Here is a 26327-nt window from a genome sequence, read left to right as displayed (position 1 = left end):
TAACTCGAGGATTCCTCCTGGTACACCGAATGCAATACCTGTTTTTATAATCAGATCCGTTGTGTTCCTCCACGATAGGCAAAATTGTAACTGCAAAGACTCGTCGTGGCAGAAGCTGCTTGATACTTATTGTTCTTGATTTTCTGTGGACACACAGTTTTTAGCATACAACACCACCTGTCAACCTTCCCCATTTGTTCAGAAAGGAGACAATTTGGGCAAGTCCCAGTTACGAGATTGGAGAGCTCAAAATTGCAGGACATGTCACCCAAGAGCATTTATGTGGCCCTGCGTTCCCCATATGTCGAGGTACTAAATTGAGTGAATGGAGAACACGAATGGCACGGACGGGCAAACAAACTTGTTTATTGAGACATCAAACTTCGGCAGCTGATAATAAGAGGCTAGCTCTCACTAGGAAATCCCAACTGAGACCTGTTCTTCGGAGAGGCCACTTGTTCTTCAAACTTATAACGACCATAGCTGCAAAAGAGCCGAACCACAAACTCGTTATCATGGAGAATGAGACTCTACAGGCCCTTGCTGCCCTAATTTCTACTCATTCAAGGTGTTTGGAAGAAAGAAGAAGCAGATATTGATCGTTCCCATTGTCTCTCTCTCTACTGTGTATGTGTTTGTTTTTTTTTTTTTCCTTCTCTTTTGGAATAGGTAGAGAAGTGAGAACCTAAATAATTTCAGAGTAAAAAACGAAAAGAAAAAATAGAAAATGTGGCAAAAGTGAATGTCCATCCAATTCTGTTTGGTCAGCACGGTCAACTGAAGCTAAGTGTCTATTTTCCCAACAAAATGGAGCTAAGTGCTATATCTTGAAACCTTCAGGGACTTTTTATGCATATTACCCTAATATAAATATATCGTTTTGTTATGGCCTTTTCTTTTAGTATATAAACTGCTTTCATTTTTTATATTAGAGCAAGTACACTCGCGCTACCTGAGAGCGCATTAAAAGATGATAAAAAAAAAGAATATATCTTTTTTTTTAGAAGATAAAACATATAAAAAAAATAAATTTGAAAAAATAGTAATAATTAATTTGGCACAAATATAGTAATAAAAGATTATAAATATTATTATTATTATAATAATAATGATAATGTAAAAGAAGAGATGGCGCCCCAGTGGAAAGGTGGGAGAAAAGGAAAAGAGAGGAATGAATGACGGAGGAAAAGGTAGAGAATAGTAGTTATTTGCTTGGATTTATCATTACATTCTCAATCTAAAGATAGATAATCAATAAATTTATAATAATATGGGAAAAATGGAAATTTAAAGTGCGATAGAAAGGTCTCGAGCTTATTCTAGTAGAGATTCACAAGAGTTATATTCGCATCATTATGCGTGATATATTATCTTTTGATCTTTATAAGTATTTAATAAAGTAATAAGTCATTTTCAACAAAAGTTTACGAATATTATTAGTTAAAAATTTTAATTGATGAAATCGATATGAAAACTTAGAATAGAGTATTTGATGTCTTCGAATAAAAGGGGAGGAGGAGAATTGTATGAGAGGGACAAAAATTTCGTTTCAATTTTCTCCTTCTTCTCCTCCCATTTCCCTCCGTTTCCCTCAATCCAAAAGGAGGGTTAAGAAGGCCCCCTGATACTATGGGTGTCGAAGTGAATGAACAATCGGGATTGTCTTAATATTATGGGGTCCTAAATTGAATGAATGAATGACTGGGACGTTGTCAATTATTAGGTTCTCTCAATGGGTCCTAAATTGAATGAATTTCTTTTGGGCCATAAAATTGAAAGAATATTGAATGGGGCTTTCTCAGTTGGGATCTCATGTTGGCCCAAAATACTGTGGACTACTTTCTTCCCGGTCTAGACAAGTCAGTGGCCCCGGCCCGAAGAAGAGGACCATTGGAATGGAAAGTCCCTTCCCTTCTTCTTCCCCCCACCCCCCCTAAATCTATCTATTACTCACCCCAACAAAAAAGAAAAAAAAAAAAAAAGAAGAAGAAAAGGAGGTCATTCGCAATATGAGTTGATTGATGCAGTTCAACTTTACTTTTATTTAAATAAACTCTCAAATTCGAATATTATAAATGCAAAAGTCCGTGATCTGAAGAGCCTAATTTATTAGTGGTCTGCATAGTCGGACGGTTTTCGTGCAAACCAAAAAAGAAATTTATTTATTTATTTATTTATTTATAAATATCTAATCCTGTGGTCGAAATTGACACGTGTCGCGACATTAACCAGTGGCCATGAATGTCGCTTCCTGTCCCTCCCGCGACCCTCTTTCCGTTATTATAAGCTGAAAAAATATCTAACCCTGCGAAGTGGTGACCGGTTGATGCCTTCGCCATGAACGCTGCCAAAGCTTTCCTCTACTCCTTCTCCCCGCATTTCCATCACCTTCACCCGCACAAAACCCGACCGGACAAATCTTTGCACCGGAGGAGATGCTCCGTCTCTGAACTCAGGCCCCCGAACCAGCGCAGGCACGACTTCCGGTTCTCCGTGAACCGCGAAGGGCATCGGTTTGTCTTCCTGGTCAGGGCGCGACAGCCGGGCGTGAAGTCGGAGCCCTGCGATGTGTCGACGGAGTCGGTGAAGTTCCAGGATGAGCTGAACGAGGTCGTCGTGTCCGGCGAGGAGGATGGCGTTGCGTGGTGGGAAGAGTTCCCGAAACGATGGGTCATCGTCGTCTTGTGCTTCTCCGCTTTCCTGCTATGTAACATGGACAGAGTAAGCTCTGTTTTCCTTTTATGTTGTCGGTCAATATCAATGACAAGCGGTTTCATTTCTTATTCTTTATACGAACAAATCTATGAGTAAGTTCGAACTCAGTTGCTCTTTAGCTGAATTAAAAGTCAGGCTTTAATTATTGTGAGCATGAATTTTTATAGAGTTATATAGCCTAAGGATATAACCAAGAAATCATGTAAATTACTGCAAGGAATTTCAACGAGTTAAAAGTAATTTGCTCACCGGCAAATTTAATGAGAAAAGCTGGCATTTTTATTTTTTGTTTGTGGCAAATACAATTCATCGCTGCCTTCCCAACAAAAGTGTATCAGCTGAGGGCGTACAAATTCTGACATGAAGACCGAGAAAATTTTGAATCTTTGTCGCCCTTTTATGAGTGAGCTTTATATAGAATGTGCTTGACAGGTGAATATGAGTATTGCCATACTTCCCATGTCTGCAGAGTTCAACTGGAACCCGACTACCGTTGGCCTGATCCAGTCTTCTTTCTTCTGGGGCTATCTTCTCACTCAGGTTCATCCTCCAAAATGCCCTGCTTTAACATATATTTTCCTGTTGCCTCGACTTATTCTTGCAGCTTCAGCTATCTCTTCTTCTCCTCACCCTATAGTAGCTTTGGAACAGATTGCCGGTGGCATTTGGGCTGACACTGTGGGTGGAAAGCTCGTCTTGGGATTTGGGGTTGTCTGGTGGTCCGTTGCTACAGTTCTCACCCCGATCGCTGCTAAAGTCGGGTTGCCTTTTCTACTAGTTGTTCGGGTCTTCATGGGAATCGGTGAGGTCAGTACCTTTCTTCACCGCGTTCTTCAACCTGAGGATAAGCCGGGCCATCTTCACCGATGCTTATCTGTTTGAATATGTCTCTAAGTACTTTCTGTCTCTTTTGCAGGGGGTTGCTATGCCTGCCATGAATAATATACTATCAAAATGGGTACCTGTATCAGAGAGAAGTCGATCCTTAGCACTCGTCTACAGTGGCATGTACTTGGGGTCAGTTACGGGCTTGGCCTTTTCCCCGTTTCTAATACACCAGTTTGGGTGGCCATCCGTTTTCTACTCTTTTGGTTCGTTAGGGACAGTATGGTTTGCAATTTGGCTTAATAAGGTGAGCAGTTACTTTCCCTGTAATCTCTCTTCCAGCAGAGATATCAGACTCAAAATGACTTGTTGAAATTCTTTTCTCATCTGTGCTTATTTATTCATTATATGTTTTATAGGCATACAGTTCACCTCTAGAAGATCCCCATCTGCGGCCCGAGGAAAAGAAGTTGATCCTAACAAAGAGTGTTTCAAGGGAGCCTGTGAAGACCATTCCCTGGGGTTTAATACTCTCTAAACAGCCTGTGTGGGCCTTGATAATCTCTCACTTCTGCCACAACTGGGGGACTTTTATTCTGCTCACCTGGATGCCGACTTACTATAACCAAGTAACTCATTTTTCCTTCAATTAGATTTCATTCCTTCTGCAGTCTTATCATAAAACTAATTATAATGTCTTCCCTTTCCATCTGCTGTTGTTCCACTCAGGTCCTGAAGTTCAATCTGACTGAATCTGGTCTTCTATGCGTCTTGCCTTGGCTCACGATGGCATTCTCTGCTAACCTTGGTGGGTGGATCGCTGACACTCTTGTCAGCAGAGGTTTATCTGTGACAACAGTACGCAAGGTACTTTCTCTTCCAACCTGAAATCTCTCAACTGTACCTGGAACCAAACATGCTGCATGCGAGGGAAAAAGAATGCTACACGTGTTTTAGCAGAAAGTAAACGACTGCGAATTCAGCAATTCAGCATTTTATCCCATTTGATGTTGTGCTGCTTCTGGTTCTATCCTGTTTGGTGCCTTTAACCAAAACAATTACGACTGTTTATTGACCTGCAGTTGATAAGCTACAATCTTCTACAGTAATCCGATCTTACAGAATGAAATTAGCATCATATCAGTCGCAGCCTTTTCCTTTCATTTCTCTTTTGGTTGGTTATCTGAGAAGCTGCTGACGTACTATATAATGGTAGTTATTGATTCACCTTGCAGATCATGCAGACAGTTGGGTTCCTTGGTCCAGCTTTCTTCCTCACTCAGTTGAGCCACGTTAATTCTCCCGCAATGGCTGTTCTATGCATGGCATGCAGTCAGGTCCACTTCCTATTTCCTAGTATCATATCCCTGAAACAGAATTATCTGTTGCCCAAGCAATGATTTTTCCTCTACTGGGCTGGTCTCTATTCCTCTTACCCTGTCCTTCTATGTACTGCTCTGAAATAAATCATGATGTAGGTGCATCTCGCCCCTGTTTGACATACTATCCACTTCTACTAAGCGTTTAACCATTTACTGCATCTAGCAGTTTGGTAATCACTTTGTAATCGCCTCGAAGAATATTCCTGGCATGACTTTGTTATCTGTCTTTGGATCTCGGTGTCCATTGGATGATCAATGCAACTCGACTAGCAAAATGCGATGCAATTGTCAAGGTTTTAAGTTGATATACTACAACCTATTTTGTAATAATATGAATGAAACTTGTTTGTAACAGGGAACTGACGCATTCTCGCAATCTGGCCTTTACTCAAACCATCAAGATATTGCTCCTCGGTATTCAGTAAGGATCTATATCCTATAATGACTTTGAATTACATGCATTAGTAGGCTTCATAGATGCTCAATACAAATTGCTTTTGTTTCAGGGAGTGTTGCTTGGTCTGTCAAATACTGCCGGTGTTCTGGCCGGTGTGTTTGGGACTGCAGCAACGGGCTACATCTTGCAACATGGTGAGGAACAATTCCTTGGCATCGCCTTCTACCTGTAAAACTCATGCACTTAGATTTACGGTTATTAATCCAGGGAGTTTGCTTGCAGGGTCTTGGGATGATGTGTTCAAGGTGTCAGTCGGGCTATACTTGGTTGGAACTGTCGTCTGGAACCTTTTCTCGACTGGGGAGAAAATTTTGGATTAAGCTGATTTACAAGCTTCGTTGCTGAATGACCTACAGAGAAGACAGAGAACCGCGGAATTTATTGATGCCGTACCATTCCTGGAAATGGAGGCTGAAGAGATGAGCATGGGCTAGAAGGATCTGACGGCATCTTTACGGAGATACAGGAGGATGGAGGATTATTTCAGTCCTTTGAAAATTGATGGCTATTTTATGCCATTCCAGTAAAAGGGGGGGAACACCACCACATCATGCGATTAATTACTTGATTGTGTATACATGGGTGTGCAGCAATTTTAATGTCTTATACGAAATTTATTGTGTACAGTGGGTGAATACTTAACCTCTCTAGCTATGGCAATTGGCATTATTCCTCAAAGGATCTATTCCATTGGCCCTGGAGATAAATTGATGTACTCGGGTCCAAAATGTGTATGATCAACTCAAAGAAAAGAGGCATTCGGCTAGATGTAGCCACCAAGGAATTCGACTTAACAAGTATGTATATATGTATAGTTATACTGCTTTATTGATACAAATGTTTTGAGGATATCAAATGGCATCGAGAGTGGAGAATAAACAAATAGCAAACACAACCGCCCTTGCCAAACCAGCCAGCCAACCAACCAACAGGACCCTCTCCCACAAACTTCTCTTTCGACAACTAATGGAAAACGCAAAGCCAACTTAATTAGAAACAAATCAAAGGACATTGCGTATATATTACTATTGATATATGGACATGGGACAACCAAATCTGGTGAAATACCATTTTATCCTTTTCAGGCTCGATGAATTACCCCGTGGATGCTGCAAGTAGGATGGCTTGATCAGAGGAACCAAGGTTGACAAAGGTGTACAGTCTGAATTTGAAGACACAGGGAGACACACCACACTGGAGTGGCAAAATCGGTATCCGTTGTCTTTTCAGGGCTCTAGGCGAGTGTGCGGGGGTGCAAGTATACTCGCAGCCCGTTTTTCATGAAGAGGGTGAGAGACATCTTCTGCTCCACCCGGTGACCGGGAACGGTCGACAGGCGGTAACGCAGGAGCACCGCTGAGGCCACTGACTTCATCTGCAGGTATGCTAGGTCCTTCCCCAGGCACGTCCTCGGCCCTGCATTGAATGCCACAAACTTGTATCCATCCTTTGGAGGCTCAAACCGGTCTCCCCCTGCTGTCAGCCACCTCTCCGGCCGGAATTCCATGCAGTCCTCCCCCCATATTGCCTTCATCCTCCCGACTGAGTAGATCGAGTATGTTACAGTGGACCCTGCTGGAACGAAGGTGCCATCTGGAAGGACATCATCAGTTATGACGTACTTGAAGTCCTCAGGCACTGATGGATAGAGCCTCAAGGTCTCTGCTAGAGCGGCTTTGAGGTAAGTCAACTTCTCAGCTTCGTCAAACGTCAGTGGCTCCTCCATCCACCTTTTGGGTTCACCGCCTCGTGATTCTGTCAGAACAGTCTTCAGTTCCCGCAGAATCTTCTCCTCCACGCGTGCATGGTTCATGACAAGCCAGAAGAACCAGCTCAGTGCGACTGATGACGTATCACGGCCGGCAAGGACGAAGTTGAGGGCTATCCGCTGGAGGACGGAGATTGGGAAGAGGTTCCCATCCATATCACGCTTCTTCAGGAACCGGGAGAGGAGGTCGTCGGAGGGCTTCTCCTTCCTGGCATCAATCGCCTCATTCATGTAGTTCTCGACGATTTGAAGGCTCTTCTTCAGCCTGTCCTCGGATCCTATCATGAGTACCTTCTTGAGCCGCCACAAGAATCCTGGGTAGATGAGCCGCTGGAGGGTGGCCTCAGTGGCGGTGTCAAAAGCTATGGCGAATGGGTTCTCGGGCATTTCCGGGGAGAGCGTCTCTGGGTCCTTGCCGAAGGTGAGCCCGCATATGTTGTCAAACGTGAGCCGGAGGAGCAGGTCCTGGAGATCCACTGGGGTGTGGTCTCTAGCGGCCTTGTCCAGTATGACCCAGAGGCGAGTTCTGATGGTCCGGTTCACCCACCGGGCCATGGCCTGTCTCAGGGTCCGGGTCGTGAATTCGAGGGCCGCAGTCTTTCGCTGTATAAGCCATGTGTCGCCGTCGCTGTTGAAGATACCTTGGCCGAGTAGGTCGTGGAAGGCGGTCTGCCACGTGGGCCCCTTGGGGTAGTTATCGAAGCGGGTGCGCAGGACATGCTCGATGTTCTTGGGATGGCACGTAACAGTGTAGAACCCCTGCCTCCGGGCCAGGAAGGGCAAGGCGATGGTGCACGTCTGGTAGGTGGCAGCACCGCCGGTGGAGCAGAGGTTGCTGGCGATCCAGTCGTGCATCCTCTTCCTGTTCAAGAAGAGGTAAGGGAGGCTCCCGAAGACTGGCCAGACCTTCGGTCCAGTTAGATTCCGGGCTAGGAGGTAGAACCATAGGAGGTATGCACAAGTAGCGGCAGATAGGCTAAAGAGGAGGAGTAAGGGGTCCATCGCTTTGGACGGACTGATTTGATTTGATTTGATAGTGAAGAGTTCTTATTGAGATAATAGCAGCTGGAGCTGGACGGGGTTGGAGGTGGGATTGGGATATATGTGTGTTTTAGTTACTTTTGGGGCTGAGTTTCAATGCAATGCATTCCTCTCTTTCATATATATACTCGCATACACAGATATAGATATATATAACATAAATGATGATTTATTGGGGAAGGTTTTAGGAGGAGTTGGTGCGACTTCTATCGTTGAGAAAACATTTGAGACAAAAGGTGTTAGTGTTTCCCTGCATGCACGAAAATTAAACGTTCCTGTAATTGAGGTAAGGATAGAAGAGTGTTGCTCATTAATTAACTTACATATTTAATTTCAGAACCCTCGTCTTTCTCTTTTTCTTATTTAATTTTCTGCTGCTATTAAATAAAGTGATTCTGTAATTAGTCTCTTGTAAAACTAAAGCGTGCGCGTGCATATATATATAAAGCACCATATAAATGTAAAATTAATATATTGAGAACTGATAGTACTATTTATCATCCGTTTTTTTGTGTGTGTATTTTTCATTCAATCGGATACATATTGTGCATGTGCATAACACGCAAGTACACATATATATTATATGTCATAAACATTGCTTCTTTTTTTATATACCTTACTCCCACAAAAAAGAAAAGAAAAATATATAGATTTAAAAAACATGCTCTACTCAATATTTCTACTTTGGAGGACCTCTAAAATAAATATTGTGAGTGTATCTTTTATTTCACTTAGAATAATTACATCAATTTTAGTCTATATATATACAAATTTTAACAAACATCATATTATCATTATCATGTAAGAATAAATAATTCTCATGTGCTATTTTTTTTTCCGATAATTGTGCTTCAAAATTTTGAAATGTTAAGATGTTATGATAAGCCCTCATGACTTCATATATTATGATTTCCTTCCAAAAATTATATAAAAGAGTTATTAACATGGTATTGCTTTAATTATGTGAATGTTTGATATATTCCAAAGAGAAAAAATGATATGGTATACCATATACGAAGGTCATATTTGTCTGACTATTTTAGTCAATGGGGCTTATGGTACGCATACATGTGTATCTATATATTATTTTTTTTCCCATTAACTGAGAAGTATTATCCATTTCTTTTGGGGAAAGAATAACATTTCTTTTTCTATTTTGTTACCAATTAATGTTATAATTAGAATATAAAAAATACTTCAAATAGAGAATTGTGTTAGTTGTATGAAAAGACTGACTGATCACCTTGTAAATCTCCTATATTAAGGTTGACTATACGTATTATATATATATATATATATATATATGATCATGAAGTGAGTTTAATGAACACGCCGCATATATCGATATTCGTACATAAAACCAGGTTAATGAAGTACTGGAATTTATATGCCACAAGAAATAAAGGAACTGAACTCCATGTACTGATGTTTAGTATTGGGGAATATAAATGAAGGAAGCTGCAACTTTGGCTATATTTAGCTAGCTAGCTAGCTAACGTAAACCCAGGCATTTTTTTATTTGTGTTTATCGATCAAGGTCGGGTGCAAGGCATGGTTCCCGCACATTAATCTTGATTTTAGGATTCTGATCATATGATTTCAGTTTGGTTGGAGAATTCTTGTGGTGCCCGCTATCTTTTAATCTTTTCCTTTTTTCCCTTCTTCTTAAACTTGTGGATAATAATATAATATGGTAGAATGATATATATATATATATATACACACACACACTGAGTGTATATAATAAAACCTAAATTCGCAGGGGAAAGTGAAGTTCCTCTAATTGCAAACTCTTTGATATGTATGTACATGATGCCATTTTTGCAAAGAAACCTAATTCCCAGCACATTTTCAGCCAGAAGTTGAATACTTGCTTTAGTTACCTTTGAGTACTAAAGAGGAATTGATCCCAACTTGGCTAACTTGGAGGCTGCATATTCGGCGCATAAATTATGGGCATGCATAGCATTAGATACACGAACTTACGCTGTAAACATTCTACGATATACACCTACACGTAGACAAACACATTTATACACACACACATATATATATACACATACCTAACATATATCACCTATAAAAGATACATATATATATATATATTTCAAACTGAAGGTTTGTCCATATATATATATATATTACTTGAAACTCAAGCTGCAGACTAGCTACTATAGTTTTCGTGGCATTCTTGGACATGCAACATAGAGAGAGAGAGAGAGAGAGAGAGAGAGAGTTGTTAAGAGAGGTTTACCCATAATGAGAAAAAATGAGGGAGTTGTTCCATATCTTGGGAAATAATTAAGAGCTGGTTTTAATCTTTCATACATATATATACACATATATTATTTTCATTAGTATTATTATATTACATGGAAATTAGCTAGTGAGGCCGATCGCGACGACCGAAATATGGAAGAAGAGACTAACATTTGACTTTGTGGAGTATTATGGGAATTAGGTCAGACAAGAAACAGACAAAGATAAGAAAAGAGAAGAATCATCATCGACGAAGGAAAAGGACTAACCTGTACGCATAAAAGAAGCTTTAAGAAGAAGACTTTGTCTCCCACAGAAAAAAGAAAAAAAAAAAACAGAGAGAGACAGAGAGAATGAAACTTCACCGCCTCTTCTCCTCTCTTCTCTTCTCTTCTCTCTTCTCCTTCAGATCAATCAGGGGGCACGTACCCCGCCACTAGCCATAATTAAGAAGATGAAGCACACAGTATTTCATATCACTTCTCTCACTGTCTCTCTCTCTCCCCCCAAATCCCCCCCCCCCCGTATGAACGTATATAATTAAATTATACATCATATTGTGATCAAACTTGACCCACCTGCAGCCATGCACGTAGTTGATAAAGAAAATAATACATATCTACCGTTTACACTGTGAACGGCCAATAAAAAAGAGGATCGATTTATTAAAGTTCAAAATCTTTGAAAGTTTAGAGCGCATTTGCTAGCAATATATAATTGTGTGCAGATAAATCAACCCGAGTTCCTGCCCGTATGGTTGATTATGGTCGCGGTCCATTAATTTGGTAAATAGACGTCTTATGTTTTATAATGATATTTTAATTATACCAAAGATGCTTTATTCAGCTAATTATTCTCGCGTAAAGGGCAGCGTGTGCATTTAAATATTTGTACGCTATATATATATATATATATATATATATCTAATCTTATATTGCGCAATTAATTTTCGTATCAAACTTTAATTATTTTTTTTCGAAAATTAAAAACTTTAATTACTTTTTTTTCCATAGAAAAATTATGGTTTCGCAATTATGGAAGATCGAGTATTAAAGGTTATTCTTTCTCTCAATAAAAGTACGTTTTTCCATATTCGAACTTGTATTATCCTCCTTATGAGGTCGGAACTACTTATTATTTAACCAATGCTTTGTTAGTAAAAGACGAAACTTACTTAAATTAGCACTGAGTAAAGCCAAGACAAAAGCAAATTCCAAGCCATGGACATATGTCATAAATAACCAACAGGAGGGATTAATGACTCAATTTTGGGTCGAATTGATATTTGATGAAATTAATGTCATATATAATTATTAAACAAGAATAATTAATCAACAGCAGTAGATAGCAATACCCTCAAGGAAGCTCTTGCCCAGAAGATCATGCAAGGTTTAGTAGAAATGAAATTAATGAAAATGGAAGTCATCGAGCCAGCTAGCTGTACGTACGTACAATATGTGAACCATTATAAGACGCCATCCTTTACAATTTAATGCCCTTTTCGATCAGGCAAGTCAGCATTCGGATTACCCACCAAATATCTTTCTTTTACTTTCACGCCCCTATCTACTTCTTAACTCTTTCTCTTTGCTTCCGGTTTGTTTTCTAAGCTGATGATTCCCTCGTCTTTCCCTGTGGTCTTCATCGATCATCAAACATAAATATCAGCAAGGCGTGGGACAGAATATTCTAATATATACTTTACACAGATTTTTATATATATATATATATATATGCACATAGATACCGTGCATAATTCTCTTTATACATGTACGTCCACAACTATTGAGATATCACAACACAATATACATCGTGCTTCTTCTTCTTTTTTTGACCTATAAAAAAAAACACGTTGTAGTGAAATTAAAGTGGCAGAGGTGTCATTCATTTTGCTATTGGCTGACGAAACATGAAACTCTATACGTATGTCGAGGTTGTCAATTAGAAAGGCACCATGTATGTGTGTGTGCGTGTGTGTGTAGTAATGCCTGCACTAGCAGTAGGGTGAAACTAGTGTTGCCCTGAACAAAAAATTGACAAATCATAGAGATCATAATTTTCGTAAATACAAGTAATTTTTAGATGAGTGAAATCAGCACCCATAGTTAGTTATACGAGATTATGTATGTCTACATGCATGATAAAAGTAAAGTTCTTGGAAGTTTGAGTGCATACAGTTAACTTTTAATGGGCCTATGGATGGGCTCTGTCAAGATCATGGGCCGAAAAACAATTGCCCAATGAACTAAATATTCAGCGAATATTATTTTAAAAGTTTTTCAATGAACTTCACCAAGGCCTTGCCTCCCCCTCTACCCAAAAAAAAAAAATAAAGTTCACTAATTTCTTGGGTAAAGAAATATCCAGTGAGTATTTTATTTAGTGTAAATGAGTAACTACCAGTTAGAACATCTGTAAGTGAAAAACACAGCCAGAAATTGTGAGACTATCTTTTCACTTACAAACATTTTAATTATTAGATTTACTTATCAAAGTGAATACGCAATACTTACTCAATATTTGTTTGAGCACAATAAGTTTATAACAAGAGGATGGTCCAATACCCCCCTTCCCAGCTTCGCTTATGATGTAAGTAAACCATCGGCCCCGAAAGGGAAAAAAAAATTTGTAGGGAACGCATAGTTTGGTAAAAATGGGGACAACTCCATGAAGCAAACAGTACATAACAACATTAATACTGACCCAGTATGAAGGGGCAACCAACCATAATCTTTATTAATCTCCGTATGCTGTGCAGAGGCAGCATTCCAACATCGATGGTGCATGAATATATACAGCCAGTCGGAGGAAATTTCCTGCTCCTAACTAATGAAATGCATCATCTTTTCCAAACACGTCGACAGCACAAAAGCCTCTAAACTAAGTTGAGGATTCACTTCAGAGTTGACCGATGATAATACACTGTACAAGGGGAGATCTTTCTGCATGCATTTGATCGATAAGTCGATTTCCCATTCTGCACAGATATTCTAAACTGCAGCATTCATTTCCATCGTTTAATGAGATTGATGGGTACATCACCAATTATAAGACCCCAACTTATGGAAGCACCAAACTGCTTTAACTCCCAAAGCAATTGAAAACATCAATTACTCGTGGTTTATTATTTAAAACAAGTGCTTTCCGTACGAAAGAAAGTCGACTTCCAAGTATTCCATCAAAGTGATAGAAAGCAGTAAATCTGACACAAATAAGTTCAATCCACTATCAAGCAAGTCTATTTGGACTTGGAGACTGCCTTATCGGGATTAGGATTGGGATTGGGATTTGATTCTGACTGAGCAGAGGAGGAGGAGGAGGAGGAGGAGGAGTTGATGTACTGAATGCAGGCTTCAACTGATTCGCTTCTATGTGAATCAGCAGATGCTGCAAATGGTGCTGGTTGTGATTTTTCTAAGGAAGAGATCTTTGGCGAGGCCTTCTTTCTGAGTGACACCATACACAGAGCTCTTATGGCTCTGTCTCTGAGATCCTTGAGGAATCTGATGGTGACGGGTGAAGGCTCCCATCTTCTTCTCTTGGGTACTCTGAAACAGCAATTTTCCGACCAGCACTTGTTTCTCGGAACTGTATTCTTGGTTCCTGACTTTCCCCTGTAGCAGATGACCGTCTTCTTCATCTCGGCTCGGTTACTCCCTCCAGCCGACATCCTAAAGAACTGTTTTTCAAGGGATATAGAAAGAGAGAGATGAAGATGGAGATGGAAGAGAGGAAAGACACGAGTTATATAACGCCATAACGGGATGCAAATGAATAATGCAGAAGAAAGACTTTCTTTCCCCGGATTGATTGTATCAAAAGCAACTTTTCACCCTATCATTTTTGCACACAGGTTTTACACATCTCGCCATATATAATATATATGTCCAAACAAACGGGGCAAGATTTCCCTCTGAAAGGAAAAAAAAAAAAAGAAGAAGAAAAAACTACAGGCGATCGACAACTGACGTGATATCTAGGGTCCCATTAATTTGTAAGGGAGTGGCAATTATATGGGTGCATTCCAAATGGCTATAAATTGCGACACTCGCACGGGTGTGTTTTGCATGATTGAGTTAGAAGAACAATTTTCACTGCTTATTATGGTCATTTTCAAGATGAAAGAACGGAACTAGAAAAGTGGCCCTTCATATGGGGGTAAAATGAAGAGAGGAGAGGAAATTTTCAGATTCCAAGTACACAGCCCAGGCACTGGCGGGGAAGCCGGGTGTGAATAGTGGGAAAATTGCTAAAAAGGCTGGTGTGGTGGCTTGGGAAAAAAAAAAAAAAAAAAGGGGGCGGGGTTTTTTCTCTTGCCACCTTTATAGTCCTCTAGCCTTTTCTTTCAACAGAAGGATCCCAATTCGAATCAACCTTTCGGTTATGGAGACCACTGGTTTGCATCATTCCAACATATTAAAATCTAAAAGCTTCGACACTCGAAAACCTCAATAAGCACTCACTCACTGCACTGCAAGTTTGCAACTTTTGCCTTTTGGTCTTTTCTTTACCAAAGGGCCTAACTCCAAAGAGAGAGAGCCTCAACCTTAAGAATCTGTTGATTGGATCTCTCTGTTCATTCAGCTACAAAGTGGAGAGCAAAAAGATTTGGTAGGAAAGAGTTTCAAGGACATGCATTTCAGAAGGTCCCAAAGCACAACGTTTCGAAATCAGTAACAGGGAGATCGGCTAATGCTGAGCCAGGTGACAACGAAGTTGGTGTAGGACATAGAAGAGCCGCCAAAGAGTCATTACTACCAAGTTTAAAAAAAAAAAAAAAAAAAGGTATGTTGCCAATCCAATCCAATCCAATCCAAAACTGAAAACTGTGAGGTTCCACGGGTACTACATCAAATTTAAATCAAACCACACCCATCCCGCTGATGGAGCAAATATCCGATCTGCCCACATTCATGATAAATGGGAGTTCAGCAAAAAGAGTTGCAATTCTATTTCGCAAGCTTATGCACAATTAATTACGAGTAATGAACACGAGACAACATAGCAGAAGCTTTTGAACTATGCACGCATCAACAAAACTACAACTAGAAGAGCCTCACCGTTGCTCATCATGAATATCATTCATGACAAGCAAGACCTCCCCGCCACTACCAATTGCATGATCCAGAAAACTCTTCGCTTCTTCTGCATTCTCAAAAGCTTGAGGTGATCTGAGATCACTGTCCAGGTTGTACCAGACTCCATCAATCTTACGGACCGTGATCCAATGCCTAGTCCTCCATAGCCCTGCATACCTCCTCACTGGCACATTGAGCACAATGCCCATCAATCTCTCGTGGTCTAGACCGATAGAAGAAGCCCCATAGCGGCGATCGTGCCAAACCACACTCTTTCCCTTGCTTTCCAAGGCAGAGATCAAGACGTTTATGTCGTAGTTTCCCGTGAGTGTATTGTGGTGAGGCTTGAATAGCACAGATAGAGGAGTCCATGCTTCCTTGGTGGGATCATCAAGCACGAGTCTCTCGGCAATCAAGTTCAAGCTTTCCTTAGTGAAGGTGTCCTCTTGCTGATGGAAAAGTTGAGAGAACCCCCATATGAGAAGAGAACTACATATGATCCTATGCGAGCACTTAACCGAACAAAAAACTTCAGATGAAACAACCAAGAAGAAGAGGAGATTGGGGGAGATCGGACCTGAAAGAGATTGTTGAGGGAGTGTAAGAGGCAGAACTGCAACCTCTGCTTCTCGTGGTAGATGTTGGGCTTCTCACTCGCCGCCATTTGACCCACACCCTCCCTTAAAAAGCTGCTTAGATTTGATTTGTTGCTTTCAGCAGATCACTTCTCCCGCTTCCACCGGATTTTGCAGAGAGGTAAAGGTCGAACGAAGGTCTCCTCCGTCCACAAGAAATTTAGGAAATGAAGACGTCGGCGCCTGGGAAATTGGTCGAAATGGATGGGCCTTTCTATTCTCGGCCCATATACTCTTGACGGGCTCAGCTGAGGAGAAGCCTTTCTTGGGGAAACGGCGTCGTTTCATGCACTGGTTGTAGCGGAGTGGCCTCCCTCCCCTCCCCTCCGCACTTTCATGATGTCATCATCATCTGCTCTGCAGCCCGGCCAAAGCGGATTGCGAGGAAGCAGATAACACTTCAATGGCTTCCTTCACCTCTCCGACTTCACTCTCCTTCTTCTCCTCTTCCCTCTTCGTTCCCTCTTCCCACAAGACCGTAAACTCGCTCTCACTCTCGAGACCCGCCAAGTCCTCTCTTTACCCTTTCACCATCCGCTCCGAGCTCACCACCCTCCCTATCCTCTCCTTCACCGGTGAGAAGGTCGGAGAGACCTGCCTCGACCTTAAGTCGGCTCCTCCGGAGACCGCCCGCGCCGTCGTCCACCGCGCCATCATCACCGACCAGCAGAATGCCCGCCGTGGCACCGCCTCCACCCGGACCCGGGGCGAGGTCCGCGGCGGTGGCAGGAAACCTTACCCACAGAAGAAGACCGGAAAGGCCCGCCGCGGGTCCCAGCGGACCCCTCTCCGCCCGGGCGGTGGGGTAATTTTCGGCCCCAAGCCCCGAGATTGGTCCATCAAAATCAACCGCAAGGAAAAGAGACTTGCCATTTCCACTGCACTCAGCAGCGCTGTTGAGAGCATGACTGTCGTGGAGGATTTTGGCGATAAGTTTCCAGTCCCGAAGACGCAGGAGTTCACAGCGGCGATGAGGAGGTGGGGAATCGACCCGAAGGAGAAATCCATGTTCTTGATGACACAGGTTGCAGACAATGTGAAGCTTTCGAGCAGGAATATCGGGACTTTGAGGATGCTGACACCGAGGACGCTGAATCTGTTTGATATATTGAATGCAGAAAGGTTGGTGCTAACCCCTGCGGTGGTGGATTTTTTGAATGCGAGGTATGGGATGGACTACGATGGAGATAGTGAGGAGGATGGAGAGTTTGAAGAGGGTGAAGGAGGAGAAGAAGACGGAGAAGAAGCAGCGCAAGAAGGTTAGTTGTTCTTCTTCAAGTGTTGAGCATTCACGACAGTTGTATATGCTGTAGATCGTATTGTCAAATGATAATGTCGTTATCAGAAGCTTTCATCGCTAAAATGATCAAAGCTTTTGCGTGATCTGCCCCTCTATGTTTGACGAAAACCATGAACTGTTCTTGCTCTTCATTCTAAGATCAAAACCTTTGCGTGATCTGTTCCTCTATGTTTGCATCAACTGTTCTCATTCCTTTAGAATTGATCACTCCAGTTTCTGTTTGCTGGTGAATACAGGAGCTGAATCTGATGAGAACTGATGATGAAAGGGAGCAATCAAGAAGGATTAGCATCATCATACCGTGACTAGAAGAACGGATGTGCGCATCGGCAAATGTACATGTTACATCGTATGATGTAACTGCAGCGACCAGAGTTGATTTTTTCTTCGTCAATTTTCTTTCTTTCTTTTTTTTTTTTTTTTTTTCCAGATATCTGTTCTCTAATCTGAGGCTATTCTATCATTTAGACGTTTGTCGATGTAAATTTGAATGGTAGTTCTATCCTATCAATTCTTGAATGTTGATTTGGTTACCTTCACCTTCTTGTTCTGAACGAATTCATCCTACATCCCGAAAACTTTGAGGATCAAAACAAGTTTCTTCTATTACTTCACGCATGCCCTAGAATTCCTGTTATAAATTGAATATTTGGGTAAGCACAATGAATTTGAATTTAAGCGGACAGCGATAGAAACACAAACAAGATGTAAGATTAATGTAGAAACTATGGACTGGTACAATATGTACACGCCATCTGCATTCAATATGTACTTGTGTGGCATGCTGTTAACCTCAAAGACAGTAATGTACCCATGATGAGAAACAATTACAATTGTTGCAACTTTTGAGTTGTACAATTAATGACCAAAATGTACACCGTATATTGGGAACTGACCAGCAAGTACCAAACCACTATCTCACGATAACAAGGCTTTGGAAACTGACCAGCATGGAGAAAATATGACTTCGTTCTTCGATCCCTTAAGAGCCACTCCAGGTTACATGTTGGTAGGTCGTTAATCAAAGAACAAGCTGGTCAATGTCATACTGGAGCCCAAAACTTCCTCCTCAAAATATATAGAACTCTCAGGCTGTTTTGATTGCCAATATCACTGGGATATCTCCATTGCTACAACGATAGTAAGAGAAAAAAACAGGGAGGGTAAGCTCCACTGTATATCTTTCCACCATGTTATATACCAGTAAAAGTAAGAAAAATGAATGTTCCGATGAAAAGGGTAGTGGTTATCTAAAACCTGTCTGCAGAGGCAGAAGGGTCTCTTGTGAGCCTCTGATGAAAAATTGAAGCTCCGAGGGTGCAACAACTGAGTTTAACCATCGTTGCAGCTCTTCTCCTTCCACCTTTTCCTTTTCTGATAAGAAAACTCAAATTGTCAGAACATCAGAGCAACGGCAGTGGAGCGACTCGGACCTTTTGATGTTTTAAGAACATAAAAAATAAGTAAACAGACAGAATCGTGATGGGAATAGACAAACTCGGTTGTTTAAGGACCACATACATCACTTTGCATTTAAGTTCATAAAACCTTGGGGGATACACAACAGAAGGAGCTGAACACAGCAATTAAAGTTATATTAGGAACACAGCCTGCTATACCTTCTAACTGGGCACCAAGTCCCTCCAAAACATCAGGGTTGGCACGGATAACAGAGAGTGCCACATCCAGGGCTGATTGCAGCAATGCTTTTACCTCTCGTTGGACAAGATCGACAAGATGCCCCTGTTATTAAAATTTTACCTTGGCATCAGTTTCTACAGAAAGATAAAAGGGTAAACAAGAAACATGGAATGCAACACAAGAAACCTGATCTCTTCCCCAGGGAAGGCCCCCAGAGTCATCCATGCCGCCACCAGAAAGTGTCGCTAAAGACAGGGGGCCAATAGTCTGACTGAGGCCATATTCAGCTATCGCCTTGTATGCCATATCAGTTGCTCTTCGAATGTCATCGAGGGCACCCGTTGATACACGACCAGAATAAATTACTTCTTCTGCTGCCCGTCCGCCGAGAAGAGTGACTAGGCGACCGCGTAACTCGTCCACAAAGAGAAGATACCGATCTTCACTTGTTGGGGGTATATACGTATATCCTAGTGCCCCTCCTGATCTTGGTAATATGCTCAACTTCTGAAAACATGAAGGAGCAAAACATGGTCAGTCTTGTATACCGTGTACACAGTTACACTCTCCTAAAGTTTCTCACCATCTTCTGATATTGAACCTTCCCCCAAACATTGCAACGAGAACAAAGAAGGCAACATCTTTTCAGCCAAACGTTCCGACTCTTACCTCAACTCTTGGCTGTCCTGGAAGAAGATGTGCAACAGCAGTACCTACCACAGCATGGCCAGCTTCATGGCGTGCAACCACAGCTCTCTCACTTCCCTTCAGTTTTGCAGTTTTCTTCTCTATGCCCTGAACAAAATCATAGAGAATGAAAATATAAGTTCATATCTATATATATTGAGTTCAAGGAAACCAGGCAACGAAAGACACATCAATTATAAATTGCATAAAGATCAGTACCAAGTACAAGATTTCACATGCATATAAGCAAGCAACAGACCTCACTATTAGGTAGAAATGCAGAAAGAAAACTGATAACAGGGCCAATACTAGCTAGGAAGATTCTTACAGCAATTGAGCGTTCTACAGCCTGAATGAAATCAATCTTCTCGACGACAAGTTTGTTCTGTCTTCCAGCCAGCAAGGCTGCTTCATTTACCAAGTTGGCAAGGTCTGCCCTGAAAAATACTCGATAAGCCATTCATAATACATTAGCAGCGCTATGGACCATATAGTAAATAGCGACTTGACAAGAATGAGCAGGGTTAGTAGTTGAATACCCTGTGAAACCGGTAGTCATTGAAGCAATGTCACTTAGCTCAACGTCCTCTGCAAGTGGGAGTTCTTTCTTCGTAACATGTACTTTCAGGATGGCCTCTCTTCCAGTCCTGTCAGGTGCTTCCACCTAAATATTCAGAGAGGAGTCACTGTTGCAACAGAATTCTGCTGGAAAGAATCTTGCTCAGAAGCAAAAGTTTTAACCTTTAGAGAGGCTGATAATGAAGATACAAACCGTAACTATACGATCAAATCTTCCTGGCCTGCGAAGAGCAGGATCAAGGACGTCAGAGCGATTAGTAGCACCAAGGACAATAACAGCGGAGCTGCTATCAAATCCATCCATCTCCTGCAATAAAGTTTCACGATATCATCCTTTGGGGAAGTATAGCCGATGTGCCAAAGAAGCAAAGGGGGAAACTTTAATGGGAGCTTACAGTTAGAAGTTGGTTCAAGGTCTGCTCTCGCTCATCATTGCTGACTATGCGAAATTTACCATCTCGACCTTTTGCTACAGCATCTATCTGCAAAGTAGAAAATATGAGATGAAAAAAAGATCTGAGATCTGGAGGTTACATTTTTGTTAGTAAGTATACATTCACACAAACCTCATCAATAAATATAATAGATGGAGCCTCCTTCTTTGCCCTTGCGAAAAGATCTCTCACTCGTGAGGCACCCATACCAACATATAATTCTACAAACTCACTGGCCGAACAGCTTATGAATGGAACTTCAGCCTCCCCTGCTACAGCTTTAGCTAGAAGCGTCTTGCCTGTCCCAGGAAGACCTACCTGAGAGATAAAAAGACCAATAACAATCATTTAGTATAATCTTTATAAGCAATGTATACCTATGTGCTCATCCTTCATTGTATCCACAAATAAGATGAACATGTCCAAGTGAACAGCCTAAAAAGGCCTACAGGCTTTTGTATGTGTTTTTGAGTCTGTAACTGCTTGGCTTTAAAGTCTTGTATGAGGGGTTTCTCATTGCGACCTCTTTCCGGAGCTCTAGTGGGCTCTTTGTCATTGGAGTATTCTAAGAAGTTTAATAAGAGCGCCAGCACCACTATTCTGAGCTTAAAAAAAAAAAAGAGAGAGAGAGAGACCTACAGGCATTCATTGCAGCTTATATTTAACTTGACTGATAACTTGCTGCTATAAACTTACCAGAAGAACACCTCGTGGAGGCCGGGCTCCAAGACGTACATACCTGTCTGGGCTTCTTAGGAATTCCTGCATTTTTGAAAAATGACTTAACACTAGAATAAGCAACAGATCGTTAATGGAGCCAATGGAGGCCTAATGTAATTTTGAAGAATGAGTAACATACCACAATTTCCTCTAGCTCCTCTTTAGCTTCATCAACACCTGCAACATCAGCGAATGTTATTGTTTCCCCGTGATCAGAAGCTTTGGCCCCACCAGCACCTGCCGACTTCCGATTCCTAAGCTGACCAGCTGTGTGCTGCGAGAAAATTTCCGTAAATCGGAATGTCAAAACACTAACTCTGAGAAGAATTCAAGCAATCGTGCGGATTTTTACCTGGGAGAAGCTTACAGGGAATCGATGTAAAAGCCCTGCAAGCACGGTTACATAGAACATAGCGATCTGCATAGGCAAATAAAAGAATTTTAAGGAAGAGGAAAAAAAGGGGCTAATGTATATAATTACTGCTGAAGCTTTCTCAGTTTTTGATTGATCAACGCTGCTGCTAAAACTGAATCTTAACTATCATAATAATAACTAAAAGTCGGTGCCGCCAAAGTGAAAATTACTGAGATGGCTGCCCTTGTCACTAATCCTACTTCACACACAAAAAACGCGCATATTTGAACTTGTAATGCCAAGGAATTACCAAAGCAGAATTCAAGAATCCTCCCGATCGCTTGTCTGGTGAGCCAAACTCCACCTGGTTCTCAAGCATCTTCTCGTAAGGGGTTTTGATGTCGTTTGGCCTTGTGGTCGTGTAAATGATTCTCTTAGTCGGGAAACGCTCCTCATCAAGGACTCTGAATCCTGCAACGGGCTGCTCGGACTCCCCGCCTGGCTTACCCCTTTGCCCGGCTTGGATTTTAACTTAAACATGATATGGACCCCATCAACCTCGACTTTCTTCACCTGATTACTGTTGATCTTACTGAGGAAGTCGCTGTACGGCACGCTAATGTAAGTGACTGGAGCTTTGGGGTCGGAGCCGGGCAAGGGAATTCCAGGGCGGAGCAATCGCATGACAAACATAACAATCCCCAGCTGCAATAGCAAGATACCAATCTCCTGAGCTTGAATTATGGGCTGCCAATGCCACTTGCCGCCTTTGGGCCAGAGCCAACTCCGCTTGCCTTGCTTCTCCCTGCGCCTATTGGACCCCGAAGTTGGGGAGCTCTGGTTCACATTAACGCCCTGAGTCTCACCAGACTTAGCTTCGCTCTTCTCGGTGGGGGTGGGGGTGGGGCTGGCCGGGGAATCGCCGTCCTGAGAGTTGGCAAGAATCTTGCTATCCCTGAGGCCGTGATTCTGAAGGAAGCCTCCCCAGAGGTTGAACCTCCTCGAGCTGCTGGGCTCCTTAGAACCAATCAACCTCACGGGGAGTGAACTGGTACTGCTCATAGCGACCCGGTTCCAATTCGGATGAAAGACTCTGGATTGGCGCCAGAACAAGCTCGACCCGCGGGAGTAGTGGAGATTAGAGCGGGAATTCGAGTAAATTTTCCGATGAACAGCAGGCCGCAGAGACTCAATCGAAGCCATTACTAATGAACCAAACCCTAAAAGACGGACACACAAAACAACACAACAGGGAGGAAGGAAGAATATCAAATATCTACGTTACGTCGGGGAGCGGTGCTGGTTCTCATATGTTTGTGTGTGTGTCTGTGAGTCTGTGTGTGTGTTGTGTGGAGCGCATAACAACATCCGGTTCTTGTCTTGATCCCGAGACAGAAACCAAAGAAGAGAGGAAACGCAGCCAGCTAGAGCAGAGATAAAAAAAAAAAATATATATATATATATATATATATATAACTCGTTTTCTTCCAATCTTTCTTTCCGAGCCAACATTTTTCTCTTCTTTTTTCTTTTTTTTTTCTTTTTTCTTAATAAGCAAAAATTAGTTATAGGAGCTGAGCTCCTGGCTGGGCTAGTTGGCTATGGCGCGTATCGTATTAGGCATAAGTTCAGTTCAGTTCTGAGAAAATATTTTCTTATGAGAAAATCCGAGCCGTCCATTCCAACTCCATTCCATTGTGTTGACCTCTGCGTATTATATAATAAGGTATAGTACGAGGTGCGCTCGTTCCTTCCTACACCATGTTGTGGCTTATTATTGGACACGCCATGTCACGTCGCGTTGACGAGTGGAACTTACCATGGGAGCGAAGATGAGGCCCAGTTAATGAGTGGCCTTAGCCCTCTAAGATAAGATGTCCGGTTTTATTAGGCCCATTATTTAATTTAACATATTCAAAGCTAAGGCTCATTACTTCTCGGCTTCCGATGATTCCTCTGGCCCATCCTTCTGGTTTTGTGTTAAAAGATCCTTTTTTTTCTTTTTTCTTTTTTCTTTTTTCTTTTTTTCTTTTTTTTGGTGGGCATGCCCGTGCTACCCATGGAGTTTATTAGATTGATAGAAAATTTATCTTTTTCTTGTAACGAAAATGTTCTCGAGAAAATTCATCTATGAGATACATCGTAGTACTATAATTATTATTATCCTCAAATAATAGCAAAAATATTCTTCGAAAGAAAAAAGAGCACGCACGTATAGATAGGGGGGAAGAGGGGAGTGATGAAAAGGAATAACAGAAGTGGGTGAGTTATGTATGGTATGGATATTTTGGGCATGTGAAAGTGAAACGGGCTTTATAATAGTAGAGAAGAGATAGCCAAATTAGGCAGCCGATTGCGGCAAAAAATTATTGAAAAGAAAAAGGTTAAACTTATCTATTGAAAAATGTGCATAGGAAAGTACGAAAATATTTTCTTCCAATAATAACAATTCTAGTGTTATGATATCTATCTACGTATAATATGAAGCGAAGTTGTGGTGCTTTTTGCCATATGGCCTTACAATGTTTGGATTGCTGAATGAAATTTTTGAGTTATTTCTTTCAAAAACAAAGTTCTTAATTTTTTATAGTATATATAGATGTAAATTTATTGGACCAACCATTATTTCTTTTTTTTATTTTTATTTTTTTTTATTTTTTCAAGTTTAAAATTTAAATTTTAAAAAATTTATAAATAGATCCATGGAATTAGTTATTATCATCGATTTTTCAGCTTTTTTATAAAACGAATTTTTCAATTTTTATTTTTTAAAACATATAAATATATATTTGTGGGACCGTCCTTATTTTCTTGATGTTTTGAACTTTTTTAGAAGAATGTTTTTAAAATTTTTTAAAACATATAGATATAGATATATAGGAACAATCATTATTTTTTAATTTTTTATTTCATAAATTAGAAATATTTATGAGAAGATCTCGATGAACCAAATCACATAAGATCATCTTTGATTTTCAAAAAGCAAATCAAATTATATATATATATTTATTAAATAGATATGTATATATATATATAAATAGCGGACGTACTGATTTGGCTCTAAAAAAATATTGTCACCATTAAACGTGAGTTCTTTATTTTTTTTTGTTTGCAGACAACTTTATTTTGATACATCTACCATCAAACATGAATGTGAGTTCTTTAACTTTTTACATTTCTACATTGGAATTCTTTCATGCGTAATCTCTTCTCAAATTGGTAGAGATGAGTTTTTCAATTTTTTACTCTTTCTATTTGTACTAATATACTAATATTTTTGTTATAACATTCGTAGAACAATATTATTATTAGTCTTATTATATTACTATATATAGTAATATAATATACCGTTATTCATTTTAAATTATTATTTTTAACAACTTATAACAATATTGTATGTAATAAAAATATAAAAGAGTCAAGTTCTATTATGTACGACGCCCCGGCTCTATGACTATTATATATATATGTATATATAATGTAGAGTCAATAAATTTGACAAAAGTTGTTTGACGCATGTTATGTCTAAATTCAGTGGTGGTACATATCAAACAAAGCAGTTTGGTTCATTAACGATATAGTGAGACTTTTGAAAGTGAAGATTGGTCGGATAAGACGTAAGCATAAAATGATCCAAGTCTATCTTAAATCTAAATGGATTAGAAAGGAAAGTTAAAGAAAAGGGAAAAAAAAAACGTAAATTTCGACGACACCCCCTATAATTTATAAAATGGTCAACGACACTCCTCCTTTGACAATTAGCCATACACTACACCCTTTCGCTAATTTCTACTCTCTCTCTCTTTTTTTTTTTTCTCTTAAATCGGGTTAGATTTGGTTAGAGCAAAGATACAAGTAACGAGTCGGTTTGTGCAGTTTTGCACATAGAATCCACGTTGTAAGGTGAATATTCTCTTAGTGCCACATCAGTCAAATAAAGGGTGATATGTGGTTAATTTTTAAAAAGATAAATATCGTTAACCATTTCACAAATTATAGAGGGTGGGCTTACCAAAAGAAAAAAAAGAAGGTGGATGCCGGCTGTTGTTGTAATCGCATTTCCATTTTCGGTCGTTAGTAAAACTAAATGTACCTGTCCACTAATTTGTCGTACTATGTCCCAACTCCCGGGAAATGGGATTCCCAATTAACAGGGAGGGAAGAGAGGAGAGGAGTCCTGAAACGAAGGATGTCGCAGAAATTCTCAGCCAAGAAAAATTATTCCTAAACATGGAAAACACAAACGAAGGACAATTCCCTCAGCCAACTGCAAAAACTTCCATCAGTTTGAAGTTCTCGTTTGTTACTGTTTAATTTCCCGTATCTTGTCCTCCTCCTCCTCCCATCAATCCTGCAATGGATTTTCTTCTTCTACTTACTACCTGCACCTGCAGAAAGATAAATTAAATGTCCCCAAATTCCTAGTCCCATCTGATCTTTAACGAGCGAGA

General features: G+C 40.7%; 6 protein-coding genes across 6 annotated transcripts; 2 read left to right on the top strand and 4 right to left on the bottom strand.

The window, feature by feature from the left end:
• Positions 1 to 2294: 2294 nt before the first annotated feature.
• On the top strand, positions 2295 to 6086 carry LOC116211138 (sodium-dependent phosphate transport protein 1, chloroplastic). Its single transcript, XM_031545373.1, has 10 exons — positions 2295 to 2721; positions 3148 to 3255; positions 3367 to 3522; positions 3632 to 3847; positions 3960 to 4169; positions 4270 to 4407; positions 4776 to 4877; positions 5278 to 5343; positions 5429 to 5513; positions 5602 to 6086. Exons 1-10 carry the CDS (start codon positions 2338 to 2340, stop codon positions 5697 to 5699), a joined length of 1563 nt encoding a protein of 520 aa, XP_031401233.1. The 5' UTR covers positions 2295 to 2337; the 3' UTR covers positions 5700 to 6086.
• Positions 6087 to 6183: 97 nt separating this feature from the next.
• Positions 6184 to 8295, bottom strand: LOC116211139 (cytochrome P450 86A1). The gene has a single exon (XM_031545374.1). It carries the CDS (start codon positions 8147 to 8149, stop codon positions 6614 to 6616), a length of 1536 nt encoding a protein of 511 aa, XP_031401234.1. The 5' UTR covers positions 8150 to 8295; the 3' UTR covers positions 6184 to 6613.
• A 5390-nt stretch (positions 8296 to 13685) lies between these two features.
• Positions 13686 to 14117, bottom strand: LOC116212327 (josephin-like protein). The gene has a single exon (XM_031546878.1). The coding sequence runs from the start codon at positions 14115 to 14117 to the stop codon at positions 13686 to 13688; it is 432 nt and encodes a 143-aa protein (XP_031402738.1).
• Positions 14118 to 15235: 1118 nt separating this feature from the next.
• On the bottom strand, positions 15236 to 16467 carry LOC116210131 (josephin-like protein). Its single transcript, XM_031543945.1, has 2 exons — positions 16103 to 16467; positions 15236 to 15974 (listed from the first exon to the last, which is right to left on the bottom strand). The coding sequence occupies exons 1-2, from the start codon at positions 16187 to 16189 to the stop codon at positions 15504 to 15506; spliced, it is 558 nt and encodes a 185-aa protein (XP_031399805.1). The 5' UTR covers positions 16190 to 16467; the 3' UTR covers positions 15236 to 15503.
• A 30-nt stretch (positions 16468 to 16497) lies between these two features.
• LOC116210130 (50S ribosomal protein L4, chloroplastic) lies at positions 16498 to 17999 on the top strand. Its single transcript, XM_031543944.1, has 2 exons — positions 16498 to 17419; positions 17697 to 17999. The coding sequence occupies exons 1-2, from the start codon at positions 16564 to 16566 to the stop codon at positions 17717 to 17719; spliced, it is 879 nt and encodes a 292-aa protein (XP_031399804.1). The 5' UTR covers positions 16498 to 16563; the 3' UTR covers positions 17720 to 17999.
• A 152-nt stretch (positions 18000 to 18151) lies between these two features.
• Positions 18152 to 23304, bottom strand: LOC116210129 (ATP-dependent zinc metalloprotease FTSH 9, chloroplastic-like). Its single transcript, XM_031543942.1, is given in 15 exon segments — positions 18152 to 18590; positions 18718 to 18834; positions 19080 to 19203; positions 19288 to 19608; positions 19771 to 19896; positions 20117 to 20225; positions 20328 to 20452; positions 20561 to 20674; positions 20763 to 20849; positions 20934 to 21119; positions 21498 to 21563; positions 21661 to 21795; positions 21874 to 21939; positions 22187 to 22320; positions 22323 to 23304. Coding segments are annotated over 15 exon segments (2487 nt in total). The 5' UTR covers positions 23080 to 23304; the 3' UTR covers positions 18152 to 18570.
• Between the last annotated feature and the right edge of the window lie 3023 nt (positions 23305 to 26327).

Source organism: Punica granatum, chromosome 6, assembly GCF_007655135.1.
Source record: "Punica granatum isolate Tunisia-2019 chromosome 6, ASM765513v2, whole genome shotgun sequence".
In the NCBI taxonomy this organism is placed as follows: domain Eukaryota; kingdom Viridiplantae; phylum Streptophyta; class Magnoliopsida; order Myrtales; family Lythraceae; genus Punica; species Punica granatum.
The sequence above is the reverse complement of the archived record's forward strand: the minus strand, read 5'-3'. Positions and strand labels throughout refer to the sequence as shown.

Bases quoted from the DNA above. Each gene is read 5' to 3' on its own strand.
- LOC116211138 (XM_031545373.1), top strand. From the start codon at position 2,338: ATGAACGCTGCCAAAGCTTTCCTCTACTCCTTCTCCCCGCATTTCCAT. The intron at 2,722-3,147 runs GTAAGCTCTGTT...TGTGCTTGACAG, and splicing joins TGCTATGTAACATGGACAGA to GTGAATATGAGTATTGCCAT. The intron at 4,170-4,269 runs GTAACTCATTTT...TGTTCCACTCAG, and splicing joins TGCCGACTTACTATAACCAA to GTCCTGAAGTTCAATCTGAC.
- LOC116211139 (XM_031545374.1), bottom strand. From the start codon at position 8,149: ATGGACCCCTTACTCCTCCTCTTTAGCCTATCTGCCGCTACTTGTGCA.
- LOC116212327 (XM_031546878.1), bottom strand. From the start codon at position 14,117: ATGTCGGCTGGAGGGAGTAACCGAGCCGAGATGAAGAAGACGGTCATC.
- LOC116210131 (XM_031543945.1), bottom strand. From the start codon at position 16,189: ATGGCGGCGAGTGAGAAGCCCAACATCTACCACGAGAAGCAGAGGTTG. The intron at 15,975-16,102 runs GTCCGATCTCCC...CTTTTCCATCAG, and splicing joins CCCTCAACAATCTCTTTCAG to CAAGAGGACACCTTCACTAA.
- LOC116210130 (XM_031543944.1), top strand. From the start codon at position 16,564: ATGGCTTCCTTCACCTCTCCGACTTCACTCTCCTTCTTCTCCTCTTCC. The intron at 17,420-17,696 runs GTTAGTTGTTCT...TGGTGAATACAG, and splicing joins AGAAGAAGCAGCGCAAGAAG to GAGCTGAATCTGATGAGAAC.